The 25,802-nt window shown below is 46.6% G+C and overlaps 2 protein-coding genes and 1 non-coding gene across 3 annotated transcripts; all 3 read right to left on the bottom strand.

The window, feature by feature from the left end:
- Positions 1-325: 325 nt before the first annotated feature.
- Positions 326-11,888, bottom strand: AURKC (aurora kinase C). Its single transcript, XM_012934598.2, has 7 exons — positions 8,288-11,888; positions 7,391-7,439; positions 7,015-7,206; positions 6,340-6,478; positions 2,651-2,799; positions 909-1,083; positions 326-586 (listed from the first exon to the last, which is right to left on the bottom strand). Exons 1-7 carry the CDS (start codon positions 8,310-8,312, stop codon positions 416-418), a joined length of 900 nt encoding a protein of 299 aa, XP_012790052.2. The 5' UTR covers positions 8,313-11,888; the 3' UTR covers positions 326-415.
- LOC129406930 (U4 spliceosomal RNA) lies at positions 1,549-1,695 on the bottom strand. The gene has a single exon (XR_008631339.1). It is a non-coding gene; the product is annotated as a U4 spliceosomal RNA (small nuclear RNA).
- A 3,077-nt stretch (positions 11,889-14,965) lies between the features above and the next one.
- LOC129406766 (zinc finger protein 805-like) lies at positions 14,966-23,999 on the bottom strand. The gene is made up of 3 exons (XM_055145405.1): positions 23,977-23,999; positions 21,443-21,650; positions 14,966-19,176 (listed from the first exon to the last, which is right to left on the bottom strand). The coding sequence occupies exon 3, from the start codon at positions 17,324-17,326 to the stop codon at positions 16,670-16,672; it is 657 nt and encodes a 218-aa protein (XP_055001380.1). The 5' UTR covers positions 17,327-19,176; positions 21,443-21,650; positions 23,977-23,999; the 3' UTR covers positions 14,966-16,669.
- Between the last annotated feature and the right edge of the window lie 1,803 nt (positions 24,000-25,802).

The following is a 25,802-nucleotide window of genomic DNA, read 5'->3' as shown; positions in this document are numbered from 1 at the left end:
CCCAGAGGATCCCACTGGCGAGGCCTGGGCACTCAGAGGCCTCGTGAGTGCACGTGGGATCACAGGCCTGATGCTGGGGAGCCAGCAGGCACAGAACTGAGGAAGAACCGACGGGCTCCCTGCGGTTGCTGCCTGAAGTGAAGCCCTCAGTAGGGCAGTGGCAGTGCGACTGCCACTAGAAACTGGCACGTCTCTCAGCCCTGCCTTTCCATGGTACCAGGGCCAAGGGGAAACAAGGTTTCAAGCGAAGGGGCATCCTCAGGACTGCACTCAAGTTTCTAGGGAAAGAAAGCTTCTGCCCCATCACACCAACCCACTCACTAAACATGGTGAAAAACTAGTCAGCCTTTATTAAACATATCTTGAAAACGAACACACAGAGCACAGTGCTCCAGTACTCCTCTGCTGCTGGCACTCAGGACACAGGCTGTGAGGATGGAGGCAGCACCCTCAGAGAGTTTGCCTTGACCCAGGGGTGCTCCAGGATGCCAGACAGGGGCAGGCGCTCTGAGGGCTGGAGTCTGAGCAGTCTGGATATCAGGTCTCTGGCACCAGCAGGGATGGACTGGGGGAACCGAATATCCACCTGATAATGCGAGAAAGGAGAGGAGGCTGGTTCATTCCATTGTCCAAGTTATCTTCATTCCCTGAGTCAGCTTATCTTTTTCTTATTCATTGGTTTGGGGGCCACACTCTGTAGAGTTCAGGGATCACTCCCTACAGGTGAGTGACCATATGCAGCATACTGGGATTCAACTAGGCTCAACCACGCACAAGGCAAGTATCTCCCAAAATCCCTTAATGTGCTCTTCTGGATTCTGGAACTAGCCTTGGGGGGGGGTGGGGGGGCTGAGAAGCCACTGACCCAGCAACCACTTGGCTCCAGGAGCACCCACGTGTGAACCCACCTTAAGGATGCGTCTGTATGTCTCATTGTAGGAAGCACTTTCAAAGGGCGGACTTCCCACCAGCAGCTCATAGCACAGCACACCCATACACCACAGATCGACTTTCTCATCGTATGTCCTCCCCTCGATCATTTCTGGAGGCAAATAATCCAGGGTCCCACACATTGTGTTTCTCCTAGAGTAAAACTGGGATGGGAGCAGTGCACAGAGGCCTACATTAAGGAAACTCTTGCCCAATTTCCACTGACATGGGATCCCCTAGAAAATCCTCAGCAATGTCCTAGACAGGAGTTTGGAGATGGTGTGTTCTACCAATGGATCAACATTCAGAGAAAGCAAGGACTGGAAACCACAAATTCTTCTTAGAATTACTCATAAAATTATTTAGCTTACATATTGTGGAATGTTTGGAAATGAATATCCTCAGTGGGTGGGGATGTAGTGCTTGCCCTTCCTGTGTGAAGCCTGGGTTAAATCACTGGTGCCCCCCACCCCCGCCAGCAAAAAAAAAAAAAAGGACAGTGCATAATGGGGCAGGAAAGACAGCCCATAGGAATCCTGGGTCCCAGCCCTGGGACTGGATGCTCCTCTCTAGTCTGCTTTGTATATCCTGGTGGTTCAGTTCCACTGTGGGGATCCCATGCACTCAGGAAACAAACAATTTTCTGGGCATGGAACAAGATTTGAAACATCCTGAGGATTCCTCAATATGGGAAAAGTTTTCAATTAGCAATAATTGCGCCTTGGATAAACCTCATTGACTATGATACTGCCACTGTGCAAAACTAGGATGCCTCACTATGAACCAAGTAAATGAGTGATATTTTTCGGATTACTGACAAGTAAAATATATTCCTGGAATTACTAAGCAAAAATTTTTGTTGTTTGCTTTAATTTTCATATTTATTTTTGGGCCACACCTGGCAATGCTCAGGAATTACTACTGGCAGTGCTTGGGGTACCATATGGGATGCCAGGGATCGAACCCAGGTCGGCGGCATGCAAGGCAAATGCCCTACCCACTATACTATTGCCCAGCCCCTCTTAATTTATTTTCATGGAAGTTTATTGATAAAATTGTGTTTAGATGTTGTTTAAAAAAATTATAACAACCAATTTTTTGTTTTTCCTACTTTGGATGGTGCTTGGTGTCATACTTGAAAGGTGTGTGGTTTTCGTTTTTTGCTTTTGGGCCACACTCAGAGCTTACTGAGTCCTCAGGGCTTACTCCTCAGGGCTTGCTCTGTGTTCAGCAATCACTCCTGGCTGTATACTTGGGGGACCATATAAAATGCCCAGGATCAAACCCGGTCAGACACATGTAAGGCAATCACCCTACCCAATGTATTATCACTTCGACCCCCAAAGGGTGTGCTTTACAGGAAGCTGCATCCGTGGCCTGTGGACCATATTCTTTTTTTTTTTTCTTTTTGGGTCACACCCGGTGATGCAGAGGGTTACTCCTGGCTCATGCACTCAGGAATTACTTCTGTCAGTGCTCAGGGGACCATATGGATGCTGGGAATCAAACCTGGGTCAGCCGTGTCCAAGGCAAACGCCCTACCTGCTGTGCTACCGCTACAGCCCCAGGACCATATTCTTTAAATCTACAAACATATGCAGATGCTTTGGGGAAAGGCAGTATTCAAACACACACCAGAGTTGGTGTCTGAATAGTAGATGTGAAATAAAACAGCTGAATCATCCAACCAACACCCAAGCCCTGTGACCCACCAACCTACCTCAAAGAAGGAGTGTGCACAGACCAGCCAAAGTCTGCGATCTTCACCTCTCCCATGAGACCCAGAAGCAGGTTCTCTGGCTTGATATCCCTATGAATGACCTTATTCTCATGGCAGTATGTCAGGGCATCTGCCAACTCCTCCATGATCTGGTGAACAAGGAAAACACAGTTGAAAGAAAGCCTGTCACAATTACCCTATGAGGCTGAATGTAAATAATGAATTTTACTTGATTTTGTTTGTTTTGGTATTGGGGGTCACTCCTGGCTGTGTTCATGGCTTACTCCTGTTGATGCTTGAGGAACCCTATGAGGACCTGGGACTCAAACTGGGGTCTGCAGAAGCAAGGCAACTGACTTAACCTCTGTGTTTACTTTCTCCAGCCCTCAACAGCATGAATTCTATATTGTAGTAGAATCTTTTCCAGTTACCGACTCTTATTTTTTTGGTTTTAAGGTTAGGGCTTACTTCTGGTTTTGCACTCAGGGATCACTCCTAGTGGGCTAGGGGGCCATATGAGGTGCCAGGGATTAAACCCAGGTCAGGTGCATGCAAGACAAATGCCCTACCTGCTGTACTATCACCCCAGTGCCTTACCAACAGAATTTGTAGTTGGAGATTTCCCCTCCATTGTATGTGGTATTGAAGGGTACAGGCTATCAGGACCTACAAAGCCAGATGATCTTCCAAGGGGACTGGAAGACATGATATAAATAGGAGTAAGGGGGTATGGTGCCGCCCAGCAGGTCAACCTGTACCTTCAGGTGAGTGCATCAGCAGCCTGATGGTGCCTTCAGGCTTCCTGATGCCCCAAAATTGCCACTGTGCCTCTGGCTGGACCCCAACAACTTGGGACCAAGTTTCCCAAGAAATTAAACAGCAAAAGTTAAGTATGTGGGAGTCACGCCCACATACCACCTCCAGCTCAGCTACACAAGCTCATTTATCGGCCTTGCTTTAGAGACCCATAAATAAATCTTGAAAGAGATCAAAATCAGGCCATTTAAGCATATAAATAGACATGATTCAGAGACTCACAGATTAATCTTGGAAGAGAGCAGCAGGCCACAGAGATGTTTCCTCACCCTGTTGGAGGGTGGCAGGTGTGTCTGTCTGTCCCACATGGGCCCTGGCAGCCACAAACCTCCAGAACCCAGTTGCCACCATGCTCATGGCCGATCTTCACAGGCTTGTCCCGAACTCCCCATGAATGAGAACAAATCTCTGAAAAACTCCAGGCTTCATGGAGTTGGGGATGGGTGGCCTCCTCCTACCTCCCTGCCCTTCTGGTTCCCTGGAAGTTATCCCAAGAACTGCCTCTGGGCACCATTTAAGCGCATTAATGGCCATAATTCAGAGACTCACAAATGAATCTTGGAAAAGAAAAGCATGCAGAGGAGATGCCTCTCAACCCAGTATTTAAAAAAATTAGTAATTCCAGGAACACACGGCCACTTTTGCAACAGCATAACATCTCATACTATTCATAACAAGCAATAAAAAATGAATTATTTAGCATCTGCCTATGGGGCAGGCTTGGGTGGTGATGGGAAATTTTGAAATAATGGTGGTGGGAAGGTGTAATGGTGGTAGGATTAATGTTGAATGTAAACAATTATTGTGAACAATTTCATGAAAATAAAAATTAAAAATTTGTTTAAAAGACTAATGTAGAACACCCTAAAGGAGATAGAGAGTGAAAAGGGACTCCGCCTGATACGGGGGTGGGGGGTGGGGATTGTGAGGGGATGTGGGAGGGATACTGGGAACATTGGTGGTGGAGAACAGGCAGTGGTGGAGGGATGGGTACTTGGTCCATTGTATAACTGAAACGTAAGCACGGAAGTTTGTAAGTCTGTAACTGTATGCCATAATGGTTCATTAAAAAATTAAAAAAATTAAAAAATAAATAAAGTGGCTGGAGCAATAGCACAGTGGGTAGGGCTTTTGCCTTGTACGCCGCCAAGCCGGGTTTGATTGCCAGCATCCCATATAGTCCACTGAGCATGCCAGGAGTAAATCCTGAGTGCAGAGTCAGGAGTAACCTCTGTGCATCGCCAGGTGTGACCCAAAAAGCAAAAAAATTAAAATAATAAATAAATAAATAATGTGGAGTTTATGCCTGTTTCAGTCAGCTAAGTCAGTGGCTAAATAGCAGTACTCCTACATTTAAAAAAAAAGAGGGGGAGAAAATTTGGAAGATCTTTCTAACAGATTCAGTTGATATGACCATTGCACCAGAACAATTTGGGAAACAATCTAGTTTCCCAAACGGAGCCGGCCACAAATCTCTTGCTTCCTGTTTCTAAACTGTCCCACTCATTTTTCCAGACACTCCTTCAGAAATTGTCAATGTTTCTTTGCAAAAGACATGAAGATACAGTCTATGACTTAGAACTGAAGAACCCAAACTTCTATCCTTCCTCGTGGAGTGTAGGGCGGGTGCCTAGGACACAAGTCAGTGGCTTAAGTATATGCCTGACAAGTTCGATGCAGCAAGTTTGATTCCTGCTGCTGCCCCATGCACTGAGAACCTCTAAGAGGATGCTCTAGTGCAGCGGCCAAAAGCGCTACACCACAAAGCAGCCAGAATATGCTTGACAGCACTGCTGTGCTGGGCAGGTGTGTGTGAGAGTTGGTCACACAGCATCCACCGAAAAAAGGAGAACTAAATCCAGCAAATTTTAGGCAAAGGTATTGAAAGATGAAATTGGGAGGATTTGCAGGTCAATACAAAATATACAGAACTCAGAAAAAACTCAAAAGTACCCTGGAATGTTGGACATGCACAAAGTTAAGGAAATAAACTTAACTGAAAAGATTAGTTAGGTGGTGTAGGGACCTTTATCTCCCATAGCTTACCACAGGGGAAAGCTCCTTTGGTGGGGGTCCTGTAATTTCTGTTATCTCTGCCACCTCTCCCTGTGGATTCCTTTAGATAAATTCACTTTAGAGACTTCTGCACCAGCAGCCACTAGTTCCCTTTGTTATGTCAAGTTTGCCCTGGTTAGATCAGCACATACAGGCAAATGTCTAAAAAATTTTTCCTTTGCTATTCCTATGATTTTTGGTCTAAGAATATATATGGAATGTGATGTTCCTTTAAAAAAATGGGGTGGACAAAAGGAGAGAGAACAAAAGGGAATGCCCTGCCACAGAGGCAGGGTGGGGTGGTGGGGGATGGGGTGGGGGTGGTGAGAGGGATACTGGGATCATTGGTGGAGATGAATGGGCACTGGTGAAGGGATGGATAAAGTATCACTGTATGAGTGAAATGCAAACACAAAAGTTTATAAGTTTGTAACTGTACATCACAGTGATTCTCTAATAAAAGTTAAAAAAAAGGGGTGTGTGGAGTGATAGTACAGCAAGTAGGGTGTTTGCCTTGCACACGGCCGACCCGGGTTCAATCCCCAGCATCCCATTTGGTCCCCCAAGCATCGCCAGGAGTAATCCCTAGGTGCAGAGCAGGAGTAACCCCTGAAGATCAATAGTTGTGACCCAAAAAGCAAAAAGAAAAAAAAGGAGGGGAAGAAGAAATGGGTCCCCATCCTTGCACTACTGAGTGGGCTTTGCCCTGGGTTCCCACCTCACAGCAGCAGCAACTGAATACTCTGCAAGCCTTAAAGAGTAACCCCTCATTGGCCTCATATAAACTTGGCATCCCAGGACCTGCAATTCCTCTTTACCATAGCTGTGTGCTGCTCATCAAACCTCTTGGTCTTCTGCAGCTCCTTGTAGAGCTCACCCCTAGGCGCATACTCAAGAATGAGGTAGATGCGGCGTCTGTCGTGGAAGTAATTGTACAGGCGGAGGATATTCGGATGTCTGGCAAAAGGATGAAGAAGGTCAAGAATCCGCCCTAAGTGACAGAACAATGGGGATGGCACATCTCGCACAGACCCAAGATAAGCCCCAAGTGCCGCCAAGGATGGCTCCATCCTCCCCCTCCCCCCCCCCCCCCCGCCAAATTCTCCAAGAATTAAGTCCTGAGAGGCCTGTACCAGAGGAGCCAAAATCTCCTCTAGGAGGGTGAGAGTAGGGACAGGCACAGTTCAACTCTCACACATGGGTGAACTTCCCCAGGTGCAGAGAAAACTCAAGGTGGAAGAGGGCCAGACCTGAGAGAAAGCATTTATTGGGGTGAAGGTGCTTGCCTTGCACAGAGCCAACCCAGGTTCAATCCGGCACCGCAAAAAGTCCCTCAGATCCCATCCAAAGTGAGCCCTGAGCACTGATGGGTGTGCCCCTTCCCCCAAGAAAAGATGGGAGTCTATTGGGCAGTGCTGGGGATAGGCTGGGTCGCACGTGAGAGACAGGAGGAAAGAAGAGAAGCATCGAGAGAGGCCAGAAGCTGAACTCACTGCAGGTGTGCCTGGATCTCAACCTCCCGGCGCAGCTGGTGCTCCAGCCCCTCCTTCTCAAGCTGGGACTTAAAAAGCACTTTGAGGGCCACAATGAAGTGGTTCTCCTTAAGCCGAGCCAGGTACACACTTCCAAATTTCCCCTTGCCCAAAGGACGCCCAATTTCGAAGTCATTGATGGTGAAGGTTTTCCTGACAGGAAAGGAGAATCTCAGTCAGGTCTGGGGAAAGTTCTTGACTCACCTGACCCTCCCTGCACCTGTGCCCCTCAAGGCGCATGCTCAGTGGCCCTTCCAGGAGCCTAACTAGCCCCCAGTTCGGCTTCCTCCCAGGCCCCCTTCCCTGCCTCTTCAGGTACAAAGCCAGAGACACTCACTTGCACCTCTTGCTCTGCCCGCGTGGCAGTGTAGGGCCTGAAATGGCTTCTGTGAGGGGCAAACAAGGAGAGTAATGTTAGGGGTGGGCGCTTAGAGCACCTGTCCGGAATATCAAGGTCAAGAGTTTGACCAGCATATAAGCTAAGGGTGAGTTGCACGGCAATAGCTTCCGGGATCCCCTGAGAGCTCCTTACTAAGTGCAGGAACCCTTTAGTGCTCCCCATACCAGGCCAGGAACGTACTCAGCGTTTCCATCAAGCCCTGGAATCCTTTAGGGCTCCCTACCAAACCCGGAACACCCTCTTAGGGCTCTCCACCAAGCCTGGGACCCCCTTAGCACTCCCCATCAAGCATGCACCAAGTCCAAACCCCATCAGGAGCTGCAGTGATAGCAAAGCAGGCAGGGCGTTTGCCTGGCACACAAACCACCCAGGTTTGATCCCCAGAACCCCCTATGGACCCCCAAACACTGCCAGGAGTTAATTCCTGAGTGTAGAGTCAGGAATGATCCCTGAGTATCGCCGGGTGTGGCCCTCAAACCAAAACCAACCAAACAAAAATCCAAAATCCCACACAGGGCAACAAAAGAGGCAAGAAAAAGATGAGAAATAAAAAATGTAGGGTTTTGTTTTCCCACTTTTTGAGTCACACCTGGCGATGCCCAGGGGTCACTCCCGGCTCTGCACTCAGGAATTACTCCGGTGCTTGGGGAACCATATGGGATGCCAGGGATCAAACCCAGGTCAGTCGTGTGCAAGGCAAATACCCTACCTGCTGTACTATCTCTCCGGCAAAACAAAAACATTGAGAGTGATGGCAGCATCTTTCGAGTACCTCCCACCACCCCAACAATGGACACAGATGCCTCTCAACCCACTTTCCCCAAGCTCTCTCACCTTCACTGGGCACACAGTTAGACATGTCCACTTTGGGGTGGCACAGGGCGAGAAAGAGTGGGGCGAAGTCACCTTCCAGGTCCTCAGGATCTGCAGTAACTGGTGATCCTCAAGAGGATTTGGGGGGCTGGGGGTGGGGAGTCGGTTAGGCCAATCTTCCTTACCCTACGGTGCCCTACCCTACACCCTTGGGTACCCAGAGGCCAAGCTTGGTGCTCTGTAATCCAGATTGGTTTCAAGTGGGATAACCCCAGGAACTAGTGACAAGGCCTTTTATAGGGCTTGCCCTGGTCCCACTGGCTAATAGGACTAGTTCCTATTGGTTAGGGATTGTATCAGGCACCAATAAAGGAGCAGGAGTGGTGGGATCAATGAGATGGCAGGGGACAGGGATAGCAATTAGGATCAGGAAGGGCTGTGAGCAAGTGGGGCCACTCTGCATCATCTATATCTTTATCCGCTTCAGTTAAGCAGAACCTACCCAATTTACATGTAAACAAAACGAACAAGCCCTCAAGAGGAAGCTGGTCTCGGTCAGTCCAAGAGTTACTTCAAAAAGCTGGAGTTCAGGCTTTGAAGCAGGAAGTTTAGAATTGATCCCTGGCACAGCATGATCCTACAAGAACTGTGTCAGGTATAACCAGGCGTGGCCACAAAAATTAAAAAAGAAAAATTGTTTTTGTTTTGGGGACACCTGCAATGCCCAGGGTCCTAGCTGTGTGCTTCTGGCAAGTTTGGAGGACATAAGTGCTTTCTCAAATCAAACTCCCATCAGCAACACGCAAGGCAAGCACTCTACCTGCTGTACTATTTGCTCCAGCCCCTTCATTTCCTTACGTTTTAGGAGGGAGAATTAATCCTTTTATTTAAAATTTAATTTGCACTTAGACGATTCAGTTGCGAAGCACATATATTACACACACACGCCAAGGTTTTTAAGTATGTATTTAAAATATACAATTTTAAAAAATATACATACATTCAGAAAATTCAGTTGCAAAGCATATATACACACACACATATACACCAAGTGTTTTTTTTTTAAAAAAACAACTTAATTATTAAAAGGAATTCTACTTTATGTTGAAGTAACCTACAAAAAACAAAAACAAACAAGAAAAAGTCCCAAAATGACAAAAATTAAGCAGTAAACAATAGAACATGAAAAGAAAACAAATCATTAAATAGCACACTTAAATGAAGTGGTCTAGTGAACTCCCCCAGTTGGGGGCCAGAGCGATGGTACCATTAGGTTGACCCAGAGATGGACACTTAGAAATCTGCATACACAGCTCCATAAAAGCACCACCCCAGGGCCCTGCAAGAATCCCTGGGACCCACAATGAAAGACAGGAGTATACAGGACTTTTGCCCCAACCAACCAACCTCCATCAGGCGAATACAGGACCTGGTTCTGAGTTAGCCTTGCACCCCTTGAAGCCCCAGGCCTCCTTAATTTCCTTGTTAACGCACCTAAAACACACGTGCCTGAGATCTTCATTAGCCTCTCTGGAGGCTTGTGAGATCCACCCCAGAGCGCTGTCTTTCTCAATAAACCCCATTTCAGCCTAATTCTCCTTTTGGACTGTTTCTTCCTTTCCTCGACCCATTTCAGACCTTTCAGGTACAACGGGTAGGGAGCCCACCTTTTACACAGCCAACCCCAGGTTCAATCTCTGCGCCTGGCTTAGAATATTTGATATACTTTCTCCCCAAAGATGTGTACATGTCTCCCTCCCAGGGCTAATTATAGAGCGCAGAAGTTTCTTGCCTCCCACAGCCCAGATCAAAAGCATTCCCTAAGAACGTGAGATGGGTCTCTCTCTGGAGATGTCAGCTGTGTCATCAGACCAGTGGACTTTCTTTCAATAAACTGACTTTTCTGCCTAGTAAAATTGGTAAAATTTTTTACTGCTCTATGACTTGGACCCCAAATTATTTTAAATTCAATAATCTAGACCTAATTGAAGGTGGTAGAATGAATTAATAAACTATGTAAAATTATTTTAAATAACCTAGATTTAAATCTGGTAAAACAGATTTGGGAAAAAAACCTACATGGTGTTTTTGGAAGAGCAACGGGGGAGATGTCAGCAGACAGAATGCCCTGGCAGTGTCCACACCAGAACCCCTTCAGAGCCAGTGGCCCAGCTCTACAGATCAGAAGTCAGCACACTGCAGCGCCCTCCTAGCCCCGCAGGAGCACAGCAAACCTGACAGTAAAGACAGGTAGAAGCCCACCAAGGTCAGTGAGTGAAAAGAAGATCACAGAAGGTTCAACTAGCACCAATAAGCAGTCGATTCTCACATAAATACTTCAGTCACACCATCATGAGCATGTATACGCAGCCCAAAGAAGCAATGGCACAGGGAAAGCCAGCCAGGCACAAGCATGTATGAGTGCTAAATGAGAAAACTACAAGTGGAAATGAAGATGAGAGATAAAGAACGCAACAGAAGCTGTCAACAGCAGAGCAAGAGCAGAGGAAAAGATTAAGAGCTCCAAGAGGAGGAGGAAACTCTTCACAACAGGTGTGAACTAGTTTGAAAAGAAATGAACAGCATACCAGAGAACTACAGGATGATCTGAGGAGAAATGATATAAAAATCATTAGAGTCCCTAAAGACAGGAAGGCAGAGTCAATGAAGAAATAAATTATCAATAAAATTTTTGATAATTTATCAAAGTTGAGGAATACGGGACTGGAGCGATAGCACAGCGGGTAGGGCCTTTGCCTTGCACGTGGCCGACCGGGGTTCAATTCCTCCATCCCTCTTGGAGAGCCCGGCAAGCTACCAAGAGTATCCCACCCACACAGGTAGCCTGGCAAACTACCCGTGGCGCATTCGATATCCCAAAAACAGTAACCATAAGTCTCACAATGGAGACGTTACTGGTCTCACTTGAGCAAATTGATGAACAATGAGACGACAGTGCTATGACAGTGCTACAGTGCTACACGAGGAATATAGGCACCAAGATCTAAGAGGCCTGCAGGTCCCAGCGAAAATACTCAACTAGGAAGAAAATACTCAACTAGGAAAATTCTAAGACACTCCTCAAAATGACAAATTCCGAAGATCAAAACAGGAATTTATGGTGGCTGGAGTGATAGTCCAGAGGGTAAGGTGCTTGTCTTACTTGTGGCCAACCAGGGTTCAACTCCTGGCATCTCATATGGTCTCTGGGTACTGCCAGGAGTTATTCCTGAGTGCAGAGCCAGGAGGCCAGGAGTCAGTGCAGAGCAGCTCCAGTTATGATTTCGCTCCCCCCCCAAAAAAAAAAAAAACTTACAAAGGAAAGTCCAGAAGATTCACAGATCTACCAAATGTGACTCAGCCATTGAAGAAGGGGTAAGTACAAAAACTCCAAGAAATGAACACCTCACCAAGACTACTCCAATCAGCTGGATTTGAAGGAAATGTCCAGAGCTTCATGAACAGGCAACAGTTTAGGGAATTCATGGCTATGAAACAGTTTTACCATAGAATCTAAGGACCTTCTTTAAAGGACAGGACCAATTTCCAGCAAGTGGAATTGAGTAAGGCACCTCGCTTGCTAAGGAATCTTGTGCTTTCTGGTAATGAATTAACATCTCATTTATATTCTTTTTTTTTTTTTTTTGCTTTTTGGGTCACACCCAGCAATGCTCAGGGGTTACTCCTGGCTTTGCACTCAGGAATTACTCCTGGCGGTGCTTGGGGGACCATATGGGATGCCGGGGATTGAACCCGGGTCAGCCGCATGCAAGGCAAATGCCCTACCCGCTGTGCTATCTCTCCGGCCCCTCATTTATATTCTATATCCTATGTCTTGTGAGATTTTTACAATCCAGAAATGTTTATTCCAATCTTTTGTTAATGCAGACACTGAGCAATATATATAATTTACTATTTTCTAATATGAAACCAATATTCCCTTAGGATAAAACTGTACTTTTATAGGCTATTCAGATTTCCCCCTTTAAACTTTTTTTTTTTTAAATAGTAAAAATTTTATTTCAGACTAAGAAAGAAAGAAAAAGCAAGCTGGTTCTCAGAAGTCTAAAATGAAGGCTTTCACTTCAACTCTGGTACTGCTTTTGATGCATGTGTAGAGCCTCCTGCTGTTCACTCTGAAGTGTGGGCCCATCACTGGTGGACTGTGTCGTAGCAGCACCCCGAAAACTTCTAGAGACACCTGAATGTCACTGAAGGTGCTCAGGTCACAAGAAAGAAGAGGCCTCGCCCTTCTCCGCACTTACAGCTGGAAATATCCCTTCAAGTCAGTAAACAGCTCAGATAACCCAGCATCCTACCATAAGAATGTTTAGATCTTACACTACACTTTAGTCTAAATCAGTCAGGTTAGGGCTGGAGCGATAGAGCGATCAGTGGGGAGGGCACCTGTCTTACATGCGGCTGGTTCCAGTTACATCCTGGGTATCTCATATGGTTTCCCGAGCCCGCTAGCGGTGGTCCCTGAGCACAGAGCCAGAAGGAGGCCCAGAGCACCCCCTGGGTGTGGCCCAAAACCAAACAAACAAAAAAATTAATCAGGTGAGGATTTTTGTAAACTCCTAGAAAATAGATAACACTAGCATGTCTTTCAGGTATCCCTGTGCGTGGTCAATAGTGTGTATTTGTGCCATGGTACCACTTCACAAGACCAGCCACTTACTTGGCCAGTGTTCCTGACTCAGAGTAATTGTTTTCTCATATCTGAAGAGCAGTGGATACTGGTGAAGGGATTGGTGTTGGATCAATAGGCACTTGAAACTCAATCATAAATATATTTGTAACTTGTTAATTTTAAAGTGATTCAAGTTGGTTTTTTCTTTTTGGATCACACCCAGCAATGCACAGGGGTTACTCCTGGCTCATGCACTCAGGAATTACTCCTGGCTGTGTCAAAGGACGATATTCCCCCTTTAAACTTTTTTTCTCCAAAATTTTATCATAGCTCATGAACTAGTTATTAATAGTTGGGTTTTTGAGATCCTCTTTAAATTTTCTTCCCACTTAACTAAATTTTACATTTGCAGGCTTTGCCTATCCCATGCAAACTCCAAAATATATCAGCTGAGAATTTTTTTTTCAAGTTTTATACAACGGTCAGATGAAAGGACCAAAAAAATTTTGAATGCAAATACATTTTTGATACCAGTTGAAAACTTAATAAGCATCATGTTGTATTATGAATCATATTATATTATTGTATCTGAATTTACATAGGTTAAAATTGTAGGGCAGCCAATCATCATGAATTGACTTTTAACTGATTTTCTGATAATTTCATCTGCCATTCTTTGGGTTTTCTTGAAGCAAGCAATATGAAATAAATTTGTTGTGTTTGCGAAGGGGCAGGTCAGCAGATGGCAGAGAAATCAGTAACATTGGTGGAGGGAAGGTCTTACTAATGTTGGGACTGATGTTGGAACACTGGAATATTTGTTGAAAATACTCCAGACACTAAAAAATTAAACAGTAAGCTTCTAACAATTAATGGATTTTAAAGTAATAAAAAAAAGTTTCAAATCATTGCAAAACCCACTTCAAATAAAAAAAGCAAAATATTAAAGCAAAGTAGATTCAGGGCTGTAGAGAGTATACAGTGCTTGTCTTGCCTGCAGGTGACTCAGGTTTGCTCCCTGGCAACCCATTTGGTTCCCTGAGCCCTGCAGGAATGATCCCTGAGCAAGAGCCAGGAGTAAACCCTGAGCACTGCCAGGTGTGTTCCACCAAAAACAAACAAAAGCAAAGTAGGGTGCAATGAAAACAAAGAGCAGGGGCTGAAGCGATAGCACAGCGGGTAGGGCATTTGCCTTGCACTCGGCTGACCTGGGTTCAATGGTCCCCCGAGCACCGCCAGGAGTGATTCCTGAGTGCTTAGGAGGAAACCCTGAGCATCACCGGGTGTGACCCAAAAAGCAAAAAAAAAAAAAAAAAAAGTTGAAAACAAGAGCAATGAAGGAAGCTGTGGCAAGATCCCTGGTGCTGCAGGGTTCCACAAGCACCAAGTCAAGGGCAGTTTCTGAGTCCCACCAGGTGTGGTCCAGAAACAAAGAGAACAACTTTCAGTGAAATTAATAAAAACTAATAGAGAAAAACTAAAGTGTCGCATCTTCAAAATAAATTAGTAAAATTGCCAAACTTTGGACGCGATAGCACAGCAGGGAAGGCATTTGTTTTGCACACAGCTGACCCAGATACAATCCTCAGCATCCCATGCGTTTCCTGAGCACCACTAGGGGTATATTCCTGAGTGTAGAGCCAGAAGTAACCCCTGAACACCGCCAGGTGTGGTTCCCCAACCCAAATAAAAGGTTATACTTATTTGAGCAGAGCCATAATACAACTGGTAGGGTACATGCCTTGCATATAGCAGACCTGGGGTTTGATCCCTCAAACCACTTTGGTCCCTCGAGTCCCATGAGGAGTAAACCCTGAGCATGCTGGGTATGGCCCAGAAACAACAAAAAGTTATGCTTAACCAAGCAGGTTTATTCCAATAATGAAGGGCTGATTTGTTCAAATTAAAATCATGTGATCGGGGCTGGAGGGATAGCACAGCGGGTAGGGCGTTTGCCTTGCACGCGGCTGACCCAGGTTCGAATCCCAGCATCCCATATGGTCCCCTGAGCACCGCCAGGGGTAATTCCTGAGTGCATGAGCCAGGAATGACCCCTGTGCATTGCCGGGTGTGACCCCCCCCAAAAAAAAGCAAAATCATATGATCATATCAAATGACAATAGATAAAATGATCATATTAAATTATAAAGAACTTTAACAAAACTCATTTTGGTAGCAAAATCAAATCTCAACAAATTTAGAGAGAAACTTTCTTTTTTATTATTTCAATGAATCATCGTGAGATACATTTACACTCTTACAGACTTTCATGATTGTGTTTCAAACAATGTTCAATACTCATCCCCCCACCAGTGCCCATTCTCCATCCCCAATGTTTCCAGTATCCCTCCTTCTACCCTCACTCCTTCCCTTCTCCTGCCTCTCTGGCAGGCATAATCCTACAGGAAAACTTTCTAAGGTAAGAAAACTGGTGACAAACAACAACAACAGCAAAACCCTTCAAACCTACAACTAGGAAAGGGAGATAGTTCAAAGGGCTGGTCGGAATGCATGCTTTGTATACAAAGGTTCAATGCCCAGGACAGCTTGGCCCGAATACCATCCATACACACAGCTGAGAGCAGTTCCTAAGCACTGCTGGATATGGCCCAATCAGAACAAAAGAAAAAACCCACGCCATTTAGAATCCCTCAAAAAATAACTCACAAATCTGGATATAATTCTAGCAAAAATGTAGAGCCTGTACTCTGAAAATCATACAGACGTATTGAAGTGTGTACTTAAGTACATGAAGTGGCATACTATGTGTTATGTCCCTGATGCCACTCATCAAAAGACTGACCTGGTGCAAGGCTTGGCCTTGATTTTCTTCACCTGACACATACCAAAGAGAGAAAAAGGAGTCAGGGATGTGGTTTACAAGTGCAAATCCCTGGGTTCAATCCCTGGCACCCTACAGGTCTACCAGCACTACTGTGACTATCCAGTACTGAGCCACGAATAGCATCCCCTTCCCGAGCACCAATCAGTGTGGCCCTCAAAAAAACAAACAACAAAAGTCTCACAACTGAAGGTTTACATGAAACATTTAAGGAAATACAAAATTTACATCAATTTAAACAGGAAAAGAAAGATTATTATCCAGTTTCAGGTGTGGAATAGAAATACATAAATTAAATAACAGACTGGGATTGAGAGTTTTGAGTGTCAAATCTTTAAAACCACATGAAATTTTCTTTTAAGCCTTAAGCACTTGTTTTTCTCAGGGGCTACTCCCTGCTAGCATGGGGATCACTCCTGGTAGTACTGGGGAACCTCATGGTCCCAAAGATCAAACCCAGGCCTCCTGCATAGTCTCAGTCACTGAGTTCTCTCTCTGGTCTTAAAACCTTGAGAATTCTTAATCGGTAAGTAATGCCCATTCACAAGTATCCTTATCACCTCAAAATACCTGCCCCTGACACCAACACTCACCAGCAATGCAAGACACGCAGCAACGCAAGGGACACGACCCTTGCCTCTGAAACATCCCCCTACACAAGTAAACAAAGAAATTCATGATGAAGTGCAGAGCTTCAAAGCAAAATCTCAAACAAATTTTTCACTTTTAATTTCTCGAAGTCCCCACTTTTTTAAAAATAAAAATTCCTGAGACCACTTTTTACTACTCTGTAGTGTAAACAAAAGAGAGAAGTGGAGTGAAGATTTTCTTTTGGGCACATCAACACGGGTCTCACCCTCCTGAAGGAATTCTCAGCTGTAGAGTAAGGCTTCTAGGGCAAGTCTGTCTTTAAAATGCATCTCCATCACTACTGATGTGTGCTGGAATCTCTCAGCAAAGACCTTTGTGGAGTTTCTCTCTGGTATATATGTATGGGTGTTATAATAGATGTGTTCCCTGGCAAAAGATTTTCCTCAGTAGTTATATTCAAAAGGTTTTTCCTGGGCAGGAGTTCCTGAAAGTCATCTGAGATCGTGTCAGGCCCTCCCACACCTGCCACACCAGTGGGGTTTCTCCCAGTGTGAATCCTCTGATGCTGTGTGAGGGAAGAGCTCCGGCTGAAGGCCTTTCCACACTCGCTACACTCATAGGGCTTCTCTCCCGTGTGGATGACCGAGTGGCGGATCAGGTTCGTGCTCCAGCAGAAGGATTTCCCACACTCCCCACACTCATAGGGCTTCTCTCCACTGTGGACGCGCTGGTGCCTCGTGAGGCCTGACCTGCGGTTGAAGGCTTTCCCACACTCCAGGCACTCAAAAGGCTTCTCCCCTGTGTGGATGCTGAAGTGCCGGATCAGGTCTGCTCGATTACTAAAGGCTTTCCTGCATTCTTTGCACTCAAATGGCTTTTCCCCTGTGTGTGCCCTCTTATGCAAGATGAAAGTGGAGGGGCTGGAGCGATAGCACAGCGGGTAGGGCGTTTGCCTTGCACGCAGCCGACCCGGGTTCAAATCCCAGCATCCCATATGGTCCCCTGAGCACAGCCAGGGGTGGTTCCTGAGTGCAGAGCCAGGAGTAACCCCTGTGCATTGCCAGGTGTGACCCAAAAAGCAAAAAAAAAAAAAAAAAAAGATGAAAGTGGAGCAGTGGGTGAAGGCCCTTCCACAGTCGGTGCACACATAGGGCTTCTCCCCGGTGTGTATGCGCTGGTGTCTCCTGAGGTACGACCTGTGGTTGAAGGCTTTCCCACACTCGAGACAAAGGGCTTCTCCCCGGTGTGGATGACATAGTGGTGAATGAGGACTGCGCTCTCACTGAAGGCTTTCCCACTTCCACTGCACTCATAAGGCTTCTCCACAGTGTGACTGGATGCCACACAAGTATGGCCTGTGCTGAAAGAGTATGACCTTGCCACACTCAAAGCATTCATAGGGATCCTCACCACTGTGGATGATATAGTAGTGAATAAAACCTAGCCTATCTCGAAAGGCTTTTCCACACTCTTCGCAAAGGGTTTTTCTCCAGTTTGTTTTTTGTTATGTCAGACGTAATTAGAGCGATAGGTGAAGGCCTTTCCACAATCGATGCACTTGTAAGGCTCTCTCCACTGTGGATGCGCTGGTGCTGTGCAGGTAGACCTGCGGTTGAATGCTTTCCCACACTCCATGCTCTCATAGGGCCTCTCCCCTGTGTGGACCATGTGTACTCAAAGGAGGTGTGTGCTCTTAATAAACGTTTTCCCACACACTGTGCACTCATAGGGTTTCACTCTGATGTTGGTGGGCCCCATGGGTGACTTATGTGGAGTGGGGAGGAGAAAGACAGTCACTTTGTCCCTATCCGCCTCTGTCACCAGGGACCCAGTGTTATTGGTTTCTTGTCTTGCCTCAGAGAAAGGAACTTCAGGAGTAGACGAGCAGTGAAATTATACAGTTTTTATTTGGAGGTTTTGAAGGGAAGGAGGAAGAAAAAGTGGGAGAGAGTGGAGAATAACCTGCTCAAGAGAGAGAGACAGCCTGGGATTCTTCCAACGGCGGAAAGAGCCCCTACACAGATCCCAGCATTAGATATGAAAATATGAAAGTAGACATCTCAAGAGGGGAGATCCGGGTGACACGTGCTCAGGCACCACATGTGCTCGGCCACATGGGCGCAGGCAGCACATGGACTCAGGTAACATATGTGCGCACTTCCTTTGTTCAAGGTGGCCTTCATATGGCTTCTCCAACCTGCTCTCATGTGAGGCTTCTACCTAGGTAAACGTCCATTGCTAGGGTGGTTACGGGGGGTGGGGTGGGGTGGGAGTGGTGATGGTCTTTGAAATTTCTTTCCTTTTGTTTCTGTAGGAGCTTCTGTTGGAGGGGGTTGGTTTAGCCTCCTCAGGATCTGTTACAAACAGGCACCAGTTCTCCATGAGGTCAGGGCTACTACTTCCCAGGAGATTTACTGCTCGTGCCTTGGGAAGGGGCCTTCCCTATCTGCCTGCCTACATCAACTCCAAACTGGATCCTCTGGTGTCCATCGAGAAGGTGTTTTTGTTAAAAACCTTCCCGCATTCATTACATTTGAAAACATTTTTCTCTTCCTGAACCACAGGATCTTTCCCTGACTCCCAGGAGTTCCAGTTAAGGACAGCACCTCCAGCAGCTCCTGTGAGATTCCTGCACACATGCCTTCAGCTGACCCGAAGCCGCCCCATTCAGGGCTCGAGTTCTTCAGGAGCATCACTGAGGGAGGGTCTTGCTCTGTCCCAGCACCTCTGATGGTCCATGGAAATCCCCAGCGCCTCCTTGGATCAACTCCTGAAGCGAGGCTCCCACAGACAGGACTGGCTCACAGACAGCAGGGCCTATGGTGCCATGTTTTCCTCTTGAACCTAAAATAAATTCAATATACCAAAAGCCCTATTAGTAATGCCAAAACAAAAGGAAAAAAAAAAAACCTCAATTAGAAAGTCAGTGAAGACACAGGATGAAAACAGTGCCCCATGTCTGAGCTGTTTTGTTTTCTTTCAAACCAAGGCTTGCCATTCTTTTATTCTTTTTCCCTTTTTGGGTCACACCCAGCGATGCACAGGGGATAATCCTGGCTCATGCACTCAGGAATTACTCCTGGAGGTGCTCAGGGGACCATATGGGATGCTGGGAATCGAACCCAGTTGGCCTTGTGAGGCAAAATGCCCTACCCGCTGTGCTATCGCTCCAGCCCCAAGGCTTGCCATTCTTGTCCTCCCACCCCTCAAACACGTGATTCTCTGTAATGGAGTCAGGAGAGTGTGGTAGAGGGGCACAAAGGACTTCACTGGAGACACTCATACCATTCAAAACAGGCACTGGTAGGCCCAGGGAGCTGGCTCTAGGGGCTAGAAAATATGGCCCAATACTCAGCACCACATGGTCCCATAAGCACTACTGTCAAAGCCCTCCTGAAGGCTAGAGTACTGAAGAGACCAGCCTACAAGGCCTGGCCTAGTATTGAATGGAGTGACCCTCCAGGGCATGGACAGCACAAAACAAAAGAAACTTGCATACTGAACAGAGTTAGTGTTCTGAGCTCCCTTCCCTTAAGCATATCCCACTTTAAGAACTGTAGCACTGTAGTCCAGTCCCGTTGTTCTTGTTCATCGATTTGCTCGAACGGGCACTAGTAACGTCTCCATTGTGAGACTTGTTGTTATTGTTTTTGGCATATCGAATACACCAGGAGTAGCTTGCCAGCCTCTGCCATGTGGGCGGGATACTCTCGGTAGCTTGCCAGGCTTTCCAAGAGGGATGGAGGAATCGAACCCGGTTTGGCCGCGTGCAAGGCAAACGCCCAACCCGCTGTGCTGTTTTAAGATATTAAGCCTCAATGCAGGCCCTCATACACACAAAGCATGTAATGAATTACTGATTTCACCTTCCTGGTTCCAAAGGGACAGTAATGCAGTCCCAAAGGAAGACAGGAAGTGTATAATGCAAAATAATTTTTTCCTAAGAAGTGTGGCTTTTGCTCCAGCTCCATGTAAGTGAGCACTTTCAGAGTGATGGGGCTGTTTCTGTTATGAAGGGGAGGTACTTAGAATATGCCAGATACTTTATAACAACACGTAACTCATTAGAGAGAAGCTCAATTCCGACATGGACGATTGCTACCCACAGATGCTGAGCAAAGTTCTGGTGGCTCTGTGGTCTGGAAACCTAAGGCCACAACAAAGTATGTGGTCTTCTGTCCCCTGGAGTCAGGTGTGTGAGAGCACCACAGCTGAAGTGTGCTATCTCCAGCAACATCCGTGGCCAAGTGTAGGAGCTCCACAACTGTGTGCGACTGCAGATCATTGCAACCACAATGAGGAAGGAAAAGCAAAGAAAGATGACTATAACAGAACAAGCAACACACCCGAAGACACTGGGGCCTGCAGCAGCCCAGATGTGGACAGAAGAGGCCCATGACAGCATTCTGAATTTTCAACACAGCAGATGGGGGATGAAGGTGAGAGGAGGTCACTGGGAGAGTAAGAAAGGCCTTCAGAATTCAGAGGGAAATGTTTATTTATTGTGACCAGTATGTTAAGGATCAACACCAACAATTCACTTTCATTGAGCCACTTCCTAGAACTCAGATTGTGCTAGGCAGGTAGGTATACATGCATGGGTGTGTCATATGGCTATATTCCCAACAACCCAAAGGCATATACACCATCCCTACATTCAGAATGGGATTGGTGAGCAGACAACCAGCACAAAACCGTTAACTCATATGATAAAGAACTCAGATTCCCAAGACCTAATGCGATCAGACGGCAAGTTCTGAGTGGGGGAATAAAGGGACATGGCATTTGTGAAGTTAGGTGTCACACGTCTCCTCTGCAACTATAAGTGAGGACAACTTGACAGCCACATCTTTGACATCTTTGACAGAATGGATTTGGAGTCCTGAATGACTCATGACTGAGGCAGAGTTCCTCGCTGATCCACATGGACTCAGGCATGAGAGAGAACAGCCAAGAACAGTTTTTTGATCTGACAGCAGCAAGCTTTAACTTAGAACACTGTGTAAACAAAATGACTGTGGAATTCCAATCGGTGACAAGGCTGGTGACTGGCTAGTGCCAAGCAAAACGTAAATAAACGAAGCCTTAAGAAAGCTCTCAGCACACATACCTCCGTGAACCCCAGAGCCACTTCTCAACAGAATACCAGTAGGTGCTCACTCAAGCCTTGAGAATCTCCCACTTGCCCATATTTGGTGCCTGCCCAGACTGGTATTCTGGGGGTCTTTCTTCACTGTCTGGAGCACCACTGTTCCAAATAGTAGATCAGCTCGGGTCCTGGCACAGAACACCCTGTTCACAGAGAAGACAGACAATTTCTGTGAAAAGAAAGCATACCTGTGTCTTATTTGAGATCTCAGATGTAGACAATAACTTGGACTGGAGCTGCTCCAAAGAAATATTAACCAGTGACTGCAGAACCAAAGGTACAGGTATCTAGAAAACCCAGGTGCGCGGGACTTTGTGATTTTGCGGCTGAGAACTCTGGGTTCAACAGGACTGGGAATGGACATACTCTGCCCATATCCGCCTATTTCCAGCAACTCAGTAGTCATGACCATAAGCCACCCCTGGCTAGTGCCAGATAATGTCTCCATCAGCCACCATCCAGATTGCACGTCCTTCTTTCCCAGAAGGGAGCATAACATGACACTCACCATAACCATGCCACTGGACCGCGCCAGGCTGTTTCATTGGGGCGCCCCTGAGGAAGGCAGTTGAGACTCCCTCCCCACCCCACGGGACCCAGCCCTGGCAGCCAAAAACCTCCAGAACTCAATCTGCCATGCTCACAGCTGCTCTCCACATGCTCGAGCTGTGCCTCACCTACGAGTGAACCTTTTCCTGAACCATGTGGCCACATTCGCGGCTGCGCCACACTCCATATGATACATCCTACCCATACTCCAAGAGTACCCCACCACATTTAAAAAAAAAAAGGCACAGGTATCACCACTGGGACGCAAAGGCTGTGGGTGGCAATGCTGACTACAGCAGCAGCACTACATGGCATAGAATCCCAAGACCTTTGAGTTGCAGCCCTGAGAGCCAATGAGTCTGAACCCCTCCTTCCTGAAGTCATTTTCTAAATTCTCCAAGTATGTGTATCTCAACCGCAGTGCACCAGCACTTCTTAGATGTCTCATCCTCACCCAATATCACAGAGACCCTGTAGGCAAGGCCTGGAGAGAAGCAGGTTCAAAAAGCTCCCCAGATGGCTCTGGACCCAAGGGAGGTTTGACTCAATGGTGGTCACTCTCCACCGACCTGCACTGGCAACAACCAGGAGGCATTTCCCAGTGACCTGCAGGTGGAGAGAGCTAATGGCTGACCAGCCTCATCCTGGGGCAGGGGGCGGGTTCTCATCACACTACTGGGACAGAACCTCCTGAGGACCCAGATTGCACTGGGAAAGCACCTGTTCCCAAGCTTCCTAGGGGAGCCCCCACCTCTATACCACACTTCCCAGGGGACACCCCCAGCCCTACCTGAGCGTCTTAGGAGACACCCACACCCGAGCTTCCGAGGGAACACTCCACGCCCCCGTCTGAGATTCCTAGGTGAGATCACTCATCTCTGTTAAGGTGAAGATGGAGAGGAGTAGACACGACTGACTGCAGGAACCTGAGCAAATGCTGCCTCCTGTCTGCCACACAGGGGTCAATGATGGACTGAACAAAGGATGATGAGACCCCTTTAGCCAGCAGAGGTCGTCACTCTACCAGCAACCACAGCTCGCCTCATCCTTCTGCCTTGAATGTGCTGGCCTGGACTTTGCTCGTCTAGTCTTCTTGTTGTTGTTTTTGGGTCACACCCGGTGATGTTCAGGGGTTACTCCTGACTCTGCACTCAGGGATTACTCTTGAGAGTGTGCTGGGAACCACATGGGATGCCAGGTTTGAACTCAGGGTGCCTACGTGCAAAGCAAGTGCCCTACCTGCTGTCCTATCGCTCCAGTCCCTTCTAACTTCTTGGTTCACAAAACTGAGACTCCAGATTTAGGAAAGCAATCTATTCTGCTGCTCTAGAGTTTTAATCCCAGGAGTAATTAAAAAATGCTTAAAGGTTATAATCGGGGCAGGCAAAGCAGCTCAGCAGTAGAACAGTTCCCTGCCATGTATGAGGTTACTGGTTTGATCCCTGGCACTGCCAGAAATTTTTGGAAACATATTACTTACCAGCCGTCATCATACTATAGGGACTGTGCCAAGCAAATTTAATGCTTTTTCTGGTGTCACAGAGCTGCCAAAAGGGCTAATGGTGCAGGCTTTGCATGCAGGAACCCTGGGTTTGCTCCTCGGCACCACATGATCCCCCAACATCACTGGGCCTAAACATGGTAGGAGTATCCCTGAGCACTGCTACATAAAAAGTAGTGTCCTCTGCTGTGAATGGTGGTGCTCTTGCATACTGGTGGTTGTGAGCAGAGCTGAAATGAGCTTGAGCCTGAACTACAGAGGATACAGTCTTATGAATCCAGAAGTTGTAGGGGGATTCAAATCAAATCACCCAAAAAGCACTGCCTTTTCTTTTTCTTTTTTTGGTTTCTGGACCACAGTCATGAATGATTTACTCCTGGTTCCATGGACCATACAGGGTGCTAGGGATTGAGCCAAGGTCAACTGTGTGCAAGGTGTACCTTACCAGTTGTACGCTCGCTCCAGCTCCTTTATCATGTCACTGAAAAGGAAATAAATGTGTAGATCAATGTGAAGAATTGATCTTTTTTAAAGAAACTGACATTATTTAAATTATCATGACAATTAAAAAGCAAGCATGTTTTTATTGACCCAATAATTGGAGACCAGGGTTCACTGTAAGAGTAAAACAGAAATGAAAGGAAACAGCAGAGTTTCCTGCTCCTGCTCCCCTCAGACACCTACAGCCTCTGGATCTGTCATACTGTGTGTCCCTCTGCAGGCAGGCTCAAACACATTTCAACTCTCCTTACAATCAAGTTCACATACCAGGATGTAAGAACACCACCATTCACAGCAGAGGACACTACTACCAGGAGATTCTCAGAAAAACCCAAGCAGCGGACAGAGGGAGGAGTAAACAAAATTTATTTGGAAGAAAATAAGAAAGGAACCAACAGTACTGTGAAGAGACCATTCTAGGCAGATGCCACTGACTGAGGACTGGGTCCCTTCCCCTCGCCCTTTCATCAGCAGGTGGCAAAAAGCCCAAGGAAGGATACGGGTGGGTATGAGAGGATAGAGACGCTTAAAACAATTACCAAGCCCACAGACACAGAGCAAGAAAACAAAAGATGACAAAATATACAGTATAAACTAAGTTAAGGCTCTGTTGGTTGGGTAGGGGGTGTGGCTTGTTGGTGCCTGGGTTTGATCCTCAACAAATCCCATCGGATCAATCCCATTGGAAACTCAAATTTATATATCATAAGTAACTCACTTTAGCGCCAGAGAGATAGCTCAGAAGACTGGAGTGGATGCTCTGCAGGCAGGAGGTCCAAATTTAATCCCTGCACTGCCTGGTCCCCGCCCACCACCACCCAGGTGGGACTCTCAAACCCAATTATGATACATAAGTAGGCACCAGTATAAGCTTTATATAATCAAAATATTCATGCTTCACACTCAAATCTCAAAAAGGAAATTTTATGGGACAGAAAAAAAAATAGTACAGCAAGCAGGGCATTTGTCTTACATGCAGCCACCCCAGGTTCAAGCCCTGGCACCACAAATGGTCCCCCGAGTACTTCCAGGTGTGATCCCTGAGAAAAGCCAGGAGCAAATCTTGAACAATAGGTGTGCACTCCCACACCCCAAAGTAACTTAGAGAGGGACAGGAATGATAGCAGAGGTTAAAGCACATGCACACTTTGCATGCAGCAACCCCCAACTCGATCCCTGCACATCATGGTACCCTGAGCATCACTTAGAATAATCCTGCTAGTCCCCAAGCAGTACCAGAGTGGCCCAGGGAACTCACAGCACCCCTTAAGGCCCTTATACTGAACCAGCCTGGCTGGTTGTGATTCATGCCTCCTCCTGAGTAATTCTTCACCCGCCCCCACTCCCCATTAATTTTTTGGTTTTGGGTCATACTGGTAGTGTTTAGCTGTAGAGATAGTACAATGGACTTGTCTGGACTTGGGTTCTAACCTCAGCACCACATATGGTTCTGTAAGAACCGCCAGGTGTGGCTTCTGACCTTTTATTTTCCATCTGCACAGAAGAGGAGGACCAGTTTCACCTCAACTTAGTTCCTTGCCAGATTTCATGTGCTAGAGGCACATGCCCCATGGCTCCTGAGATGAACAAGAGAATGGCAATGGAAAGAGACAGACCACAGACACTGCCCACCATAACAATGGGTCTGAGTGCCCGAGGCAAGGGCCAAATGTCAGGGCCCATTCTGCTACTGGATACTGATCAAAAAATGACAAATGGTTCCACCTTCTCATTAATTATAAAGGTTCAGCCACTGTCAAAATTTTGTCT

The sequence above is a fragment of the Sorex araneus genome, chromosome 8 (assembly GCF_027595985.1).
Source record: "Sorex araneus isolate mSorAra2 chromosome 8, mSorAra2.pri, whole genome shotgun sequence".
Taxonomy (NCBI): domain Eukaryota; kingdom Metazoa; phylum Chordata; class Mammalia; order Eulipotyphla; family Soricidae; genus Sorex; species Sorex araneus.
This window is presented reverse-complemented; position numbering and strand designations above follow the sequence as displayed.

Excerpts from the sequence above, each read along its gene's own strand:
- AURKC (XM_012934598.2), bottom strand. The coding sequence starts at position 8,312 with ATGTCTAACTGTGTGCCCAGTGAAG. Across the intron at positions 6,479-7,014 it reads GAGATCCAGGCACACCTGCA|ACATCCGAATATCCTCCGCC; the intron begins GTGAGTTCAGCT and ends TCCTTTTGCCAG. Across the intron at positions 1,084-2,650 it reads GTGCACACTCCTTCTTTGAG|GAGAAACACAATGTGTGGGA; the intron begins GTAGGTTGGTGG and ends GTTTTACTCTAG.
- LOC129406766 (XM_055145405.1), bottom strand. The coding sequence starts at position 17,326 with ATGGGATGCTGGGATTTGAACCCGGGTCGGCTGCGTGCAAGGCAAACG.